This window comes from Magnolia sinica, chromosome 16 (assembly GCF_029962835.1).
Source record: "Magnolia sinica isolate HGM2019 chromosome 16, MsV1, whole genome shotgun sequence".
In the NCBI taxonomy this organism is placed as follows: Eukaryota; Viridiplantae; Streptophyta; class Magnoliopsida; order Magnoliales; family Magnoliaceae; genus Magnolia; species Magnolia sinica.
Genome location: NC_080588.1, coordinates 25,232,418 through 25,238,449, shown reverse-complemented (window position 1 = coordinate 25,238,449; position 6,032 = coordinate 25,232,418). Strand labels below are relative to the sequence as shown.

At 40.9% G+C, this 6,032-nt stretch overlaps 2 protein-coding genes across 2 annotated transcripts; both read left to right on the top strand.

Moving 5' to 3' along the window:
• Positions 1-3,773: 3,773 nt before the first annotated feature.
• LOC131228789 (uncharacterized) lies at positions 3,774-4,930 on the top strand. Its single transcript, XM_058224655.1, has 3 exons — positions 3,774-3,951; positions 4,470-4,685; positions 4,779-4,930. Exons 1-3 carry the CDS (start codon positions 3,774-3,776, stop codon positions 4,928-4,930), a joined length of 546 nt encoding a protein of 181 aa, XP_058080638.1.
• Positions 4,931-5,127: 197 nt separating this feature from the next.
• Positions 5,128-5,724, top strand: LOC131228787 (uncharacterized). Its single transcript, XM_058224654.1, has 2 exons — positions 5,128-5,447; positions 5,517-5,724. Exons 1-2 carry the CDS (start codon positions 5,128-5,130, stop codon positions 5,722-5,724), a joined length of 528 nt encoding a protein of 175 aa, XP_058080637.1.
• The last annotated feature ends 308 nt before the right edge of the window (positions 5,725-6,032 follow it).

The window sequence follows — 6,032 nt, the reverse complement described above, 5'->3', positions numbered from 1 at the left end:
GGGAAGATCAGATGATCAAACCCGCATAACATTCTTCCCAGGGAGATGATCAAAGCACAAGTCGAAATGCTGCCAAATTTGATATTCAGATTCGACATTCGAACTTTGTTAATTCCTGTATTTTAAATAATCTATCTTAGAATCAAGGGATATTATAGGATATAAATGAACTTAGTATTAATAAAATAATGATTGTTCTTCATGCACTTTCTTTGTTATGTTCAAATGAGATAATTCCCCCAAACCGAATGCATTTGTTTCTTGTTCGAAAAAAAATGGCGACTTTGCTGGGAAATTTTTATCTTATTTGATAGTAACATTAAGAGTGTTATAGAGCTTTCATTGTAGTTTGTCATCTTTCCGACGCTAAAATGGCGACTCTCAGTGGGAACATCCTCCCCTTCATCTCTCAAATAGATTACGCTACCTTTTAAATACTAATCATGATTTAATCCTATGTTTTGTATTGAAGGAAAACTACAATTAATGGCAATCTCTATGAGAAAAGTGAATTTTTATTTCACTACAACTGGATTTGTAGTGGAATACGTGCCGAATTAGTCTCTGCGGCGCAAGACTCAGCCTCTCGTAAACAAAAATGACTTAACCCGGACAATGGTTGGAGTTGTGTCTGCTTTGCCTCAAGCACCAGAAGATGACCAGGACTAGACTATTGTATTGTCTCACCGGATGAGAGCTCGAAATGCGAGAAGCCTTAGAATGAGCTCGCCCTCGCCAAGAGTTAGGGGACCAATAACACGCAACGCTACTAAGAAGAACCCTGAACTCGCCCCTCCTGCAATATATCCAGGGAGAGCAACTCCGTAGTTAATATCGCGTGATTTTGCGTCTTTGGTTGCCCCAAGTGTCAGATGGACAAAAGAGGAAAAAGGTAAAGCACTGCTTGTAGGTTCACCGATTTTTGTATCACCCCGATTGGTCAATGGTAGTGGAAGTGTAGGGAAGTCAAATGACACTCCATCTTCTCCTCTCTTCATAAGTCCTATCACATCAACATATTCCCGTCCCACGCTGACTACAACTTCATTAGGAAGCAGAGAAGCCGCAGTACATATGGTCGGAACAAATCAGGAAACTATGCCGACTACAGAGGACCGTATGAATGAAATGGTGCAGGCACAGAGAACACTGATGGAGGAGTGTAGAAATCTCAGAGAAACCTTAGCGACCCTTGCAGACAATGTAGCCCAGATGGTAGCTCCACCGATGATGGACACATTGAATGGTCAAGAGAACCAACTCAAAGGCTTTCAACCACTTGGGGCAGGATCACTCTGGTCTGTCCCAACAGTAAGAACTGTAACACAAATAGAAAGGGAGCACGAGAATGTTGGCTGGTTCAGATATCTGACGCCATATCCACGGGAAGTAGAGGATGTCCCGTTCCTAGTTAACTTCGAGCACCTAGATTTTCAAAAGTTTAATGGAGAGGGGTAGCCAGAGGAACATTTGATGCACTTTATTACCAGCATGGGGAATTTTTCTACGATACCACAGTATTGCCTACGATTGTTTGGATCATCTCTGACAAGTAAAGTGTTCCGATGGTATTCTAGTCTGGCTCCAGGAATGATACACACTTAGAAGTAGATGTAGGACGCCTTCATGTCAAACTTCTTCTCTTTAGAGCACGATGTCAGCATCACGGAATTGGCTTTAGTACGACAAAGAGGAGGAACCAGTGGAGAAGTTTATAGACAGATGTAAGACATTGGGAGCCCCTTGCAGGCAGCTATCGAAAGAAAAAGAACAGGTCAAGATGTGCCTAAATTCCATGAAAATGGGAATGGCGTTTGGGCTCACTAGTGCCAATATTAAATCTTTTCACGATCTGGCCATTAAGGCCTATGCCTTAGAGTTGATGACTCAGAAGATGACAGCGTTTCACTATGAGACAACTAGGAGGGGACCCAGCAGGATGACTGTGCATACTGTGGATCATGAAAGAGAAGTAAAGAGACAAGAGACTCAGGGGGAAAAGGTTGGAACAAAAGGAAGGGTTAAACCGGCCTATAAGTAGATTCAGTGGAAAAAGGCCTAGAGCGCTCAATTCTCACGAAGGGTTTGCATTCGATAGGAAAGATGTTGTCCCTATGATGAACCAACTGCTAAAAGCTGGTACGATAGAATTACCAGCACTTAGGCTCCGTTAAGACGCAACGAGAACGAGAGAGAGATTTCTGCCACTACCATCGTCTAGTGGGACATCCGATGAAAAATTGTTATACGTTGAAATGCATAATACAAAGGATGATAGACATGGGTAAAATAGTGATAGGGAAAGAAAATGAGAGGGATGCGAAAGCAGCAGTAATGTACTGACGATCCAGGAAAATGCTCAAGAAAGAATAGGGAAAGAAGATTGTGCAATGGTAGGAAAGGTAGCAGTGGTCATGCTACAGTCGGGAAAGAGGATAGTATGCCTCGCGAAGCAGAAAATAGGGGTTATAAGAAAAGAAGTTATTGAAGGTCAGCACGAAGATGATAGTTAAGAGAGGAGAGAAGAGTGAGATAACGAAGGTAACTTATGATGTGGTAAGTCACTTGAAAGGCATACCGGCTCGATTGAGCATTTATGATGCGCTTAAGTTGTCAGATGAATTTTGACAGAGTCTGGTTCAAGCATTATTTGATCATGATGTTAGAGAAACATTGCTTGCAGAAATGGAAAGCAAAGAATGCAAAGAATAAGAAGACTGCATGCCAGTCGTCTCCTTCTTTGATAACGATTTAGACTATGATACAGGACACAATAGGTCACTAATGATAGAAGGCTGCATCCGTGGTAAGAAGGTTAAATAAATTATGCTTGATAATGGGTCTACGATGAACCTGCTACCACTGACAATGATGAATAAACTAGTTATCGTCGTTCTGATCTGTGCCCCAGTGGAATGATGATACATGGCTTCAATCAGGATGGGCAACATACACTTGGTAAAATTATAGTAACATTGGAGATAGGAGAGTTAACTGCTGATGTCGTTTGTCACATCATAAATGCCGTAACAACATACAATCTTCTCTTGGGAAGGCCATGGATATAGTATAAAGTAATGGCCGACGTGAAACCTTATATAGAAGTCGAAGCCTTCTTGGCGGATGCCAGTTATTACAAAGGATTCGCTAAAGAAGAATAGAGAAAGAATGATGAAAACAAAGCCCGAAAGAATATTCAAACGAGGGTGATGAAAGAGGAAATAGAAAAAGAAGAATCGTCTGAAATTGTGGAAACAAAGAAGAGATTCTATTTTGTGCCGAAACATCTGAGATTGCCAGGGTAGCAGCCGCTAACATTATTGTCCCTTGAACAGTCGAAAATCTTACAATCTAATTATACAGTGCCGTTACCACATGTTGAAAGGAATAAGCCATTTTCGGCTATTCTGGAAAGATTTTGAGTCAGGGCCAGTGCAAAATATCTAAAACCAATCGAGTTTTACGCTCTTGCAGAAGCGAAGAAAGAGGAATAGGCTGAAAATAACGTACATTATGGGAAGCTTACACCGCTAGACCTTAAGAAATATAGCCGGACAAGCAAGAAGATCATGAAAAGCATGAGTTTTAATTATGAAGAATCCATCGGCCTAAATCATGAGAAAGGGATCCAGATTCCTATTGGGGTTGGTCAAAAAAGGCGAGGAAAATTTCAAGGATTGGGGGAAGAATCATCAGTGAACATGGTCATAGTTGAACAATTATCAGAGACAGATCTTGAAATATTTGAGCATCCTAAAATGGCCCCATAGCAAATGGAAGACGGGGGGCAGCCAACGATAAACAATTTACGGGAAATAAATCTGGGTACAGAAGAAGAACTAAGGAACACATTCATCAGCATCGGTCTTTTTGTGCAAGAGGTCGAGAAATATGCCAAACTTTTAAAAGAAAATGAAGATGTCTTCGCATGGACATTTACAGAAATGCCAGGTTTGGAACCATCAGTGGCGATGCATCGATTAAATATTTCTAAAGACAGACGACCGATTAAGCAAGCGCAAAGGCGATTTCACCCAGATTTGATTCCTCTGATAGAATAAGAAGTGAACAAGCTGATAGAAGTTGGTTTATCAGGAAGTTTAAATATTCCAAGTGGATATCGAACATTATCCCAGTAAAGAAGAAAAATGGACAAATCAGGGTGTGTGTTGACTTCAGGGATCTGAATGAAGCCTGCGTGAAAGATGATTTTCCTCTCTCGATAACCGAATTGCTGATTGATAGTACGACTCAGTATGCTATCATGTCCTTCATAGATGGTTATGCAGGTTATAATCAAATTAGAATAACACCTGAAGATGAAGAAGCAACAACATTTAGAACTTCGCTGGGAATTTACTGTTATAAGGTCATGCCATTTGGTCTAAAAAATGCTGGGGCGATGTATCAGAGGGCAATGCAGAATATCTTTCAAGACATGATCCACAAACATGTTGAGTGTTATGTAGATGATTTGGTGGTCAAGTTAGGTAATCATCAGGAACATCACGAACATTTGGCATCGAAGAAGCAGCTAAAAATGAATCCAGCTAAATGTACATTTGGGGTGTCATCAGGAAAATTCTTTGATTTTATTATCAGGCACAGGGGCATTGAGATGGATCCAGGAAAAGTGAAAGCCATTCAAAATATGCCACTTCCGAAGACATTGAAGGAATTGAAAAGTTTGCAAGGAAAGCTAGTGTACATTCGCCGTTTCATTTCAAATCTAGCGGGGAGATTTTAGCCATTTTTTCATTTAATGAATAAAGGAACAGAGTTTGTATGGGACAAAGACTGTCAGAATGCATTTGACTCGATGAAGGAATTGTTGAAACAACCGCCAGTATTGACAACCCTTATAAAAGTGAAGCCGCTCATTTTATACATATCTGCAGCCGAGAATTCATTGGGAGCATTGTTGGCATAGGTGAATGAATCTGGGAAAGAGACCGCTCTTTATTATTTGAGTAGAACTCTGATGGGCGCAGAATGTAATTATTCCCCAATTGAAAAGGAATGTTTGGCGATGATTTTGCGGTGCAGAAGTTGAGGCATTATTGTCTCTCTCATGACATAACTTTAATATAAAGAGTAGATCTGATAAAGTTTTTAATGACAAGACCAATGTTATCAAGAAGACTGGCCAAATGGATGCTGCTACTTTCAGAATATACGATCACGTATGAGCCGGTGAAAGCAGTGAAGGGGCAGGTTGTGGCGGATTTCTTGGCAGCACATCCCGTAACAGAGAGCGAAATCATTAGTGACGATTTTCCTGATGAACAGGTTATGTTGGTCAAGTCGCAAAGCCTATGGCAGATGTATTTTGATGTCGCTTCTCGAGCATCAGGGGCAAGTGCCGGGGTGATATTCATTACTCCTCAAGGTGACTTGTTACCTTACTCTTTCACGTTGGGTGCTGCGTGCACAAATAACGAAGCCAAGTATAAAGCCCTCATCATCGGAATGGAAATTGCTTAAGAAATGAAGATAAAATTGCTGCAAATCTTCAGGGATTCTAAATTGATCATAAATCAATTGAAGACTGAATTCGAAATAAGAAAGCAAGAGCTCTTGCCATATTATCAGAAAGCACAACAGTTATTGGAGCAATTCTACCATGTAGAAATCAAGCATGTACCACGGGCTGAAAATGCAAAAGCAGATGCTTTGGCCAGCTTGGCAGCAGCTCAGTCCTGTCCAAATCGAAGTCCTCTCTAGGTGATTATAGAAGAAAGAAGATTTTTACCCTCTTCAGAGGTCATTGATGAAATTATTGAGGCACTTCTTATACGTATTTGGAGGTGACGACAGATGATTGGCGTCAGCCTTTCATAGATTACCTCAAATATGATATCTTGCCAGAAGACCCAGTGTAGGACAACAAATCAAGTAAAGATCGAGCAGATTCATCATATGTAGCGAAGTGCTGTACAGAAAATCCTATAATGGGATGCTGCTACATTGCCTAGATGAATAAGAAGAAGGCCAGATATTGCGAGAAGCGCACTCTGGAGAATGTGGGGCGC

Coding starts and splice junctions, on each gene's coding strand:
- LOC131228787 (XM_058224654.1), top strand. CDS start 5,128: ATGTTATCAAGAAGACTGGCCAAATGGATGCTGCTACTTTCAGAATAT. Junction 5,448..5,516: donor TGCACAAATAACGAAGCCAA/GTATAAAGCCCT, acceptor GCAAATCTTCAG/GGATTCTAAATTGATCATAA.
- LOC131228789 (XM_058224655.1), top strand. CDS start 3,774: ATGGAAGACGGGGGGCAGCCAACGATAAACAATTTACGGGAAATAAAT. Junction 3,952..4,469: donor GACATTTACAGAAATGCCAG/GTTTGGAACCAT, acceptor AGTGTTATGTAG/ATGATTTGGTGGTCAAGTTA. Junction 4,686..4,778: donor GACATTGAAGGAATTGAAAA/GTTTGCAAGGAA, acceptor ATAAAGGAACAG/AGTTTGTATGGGACAAAGAC.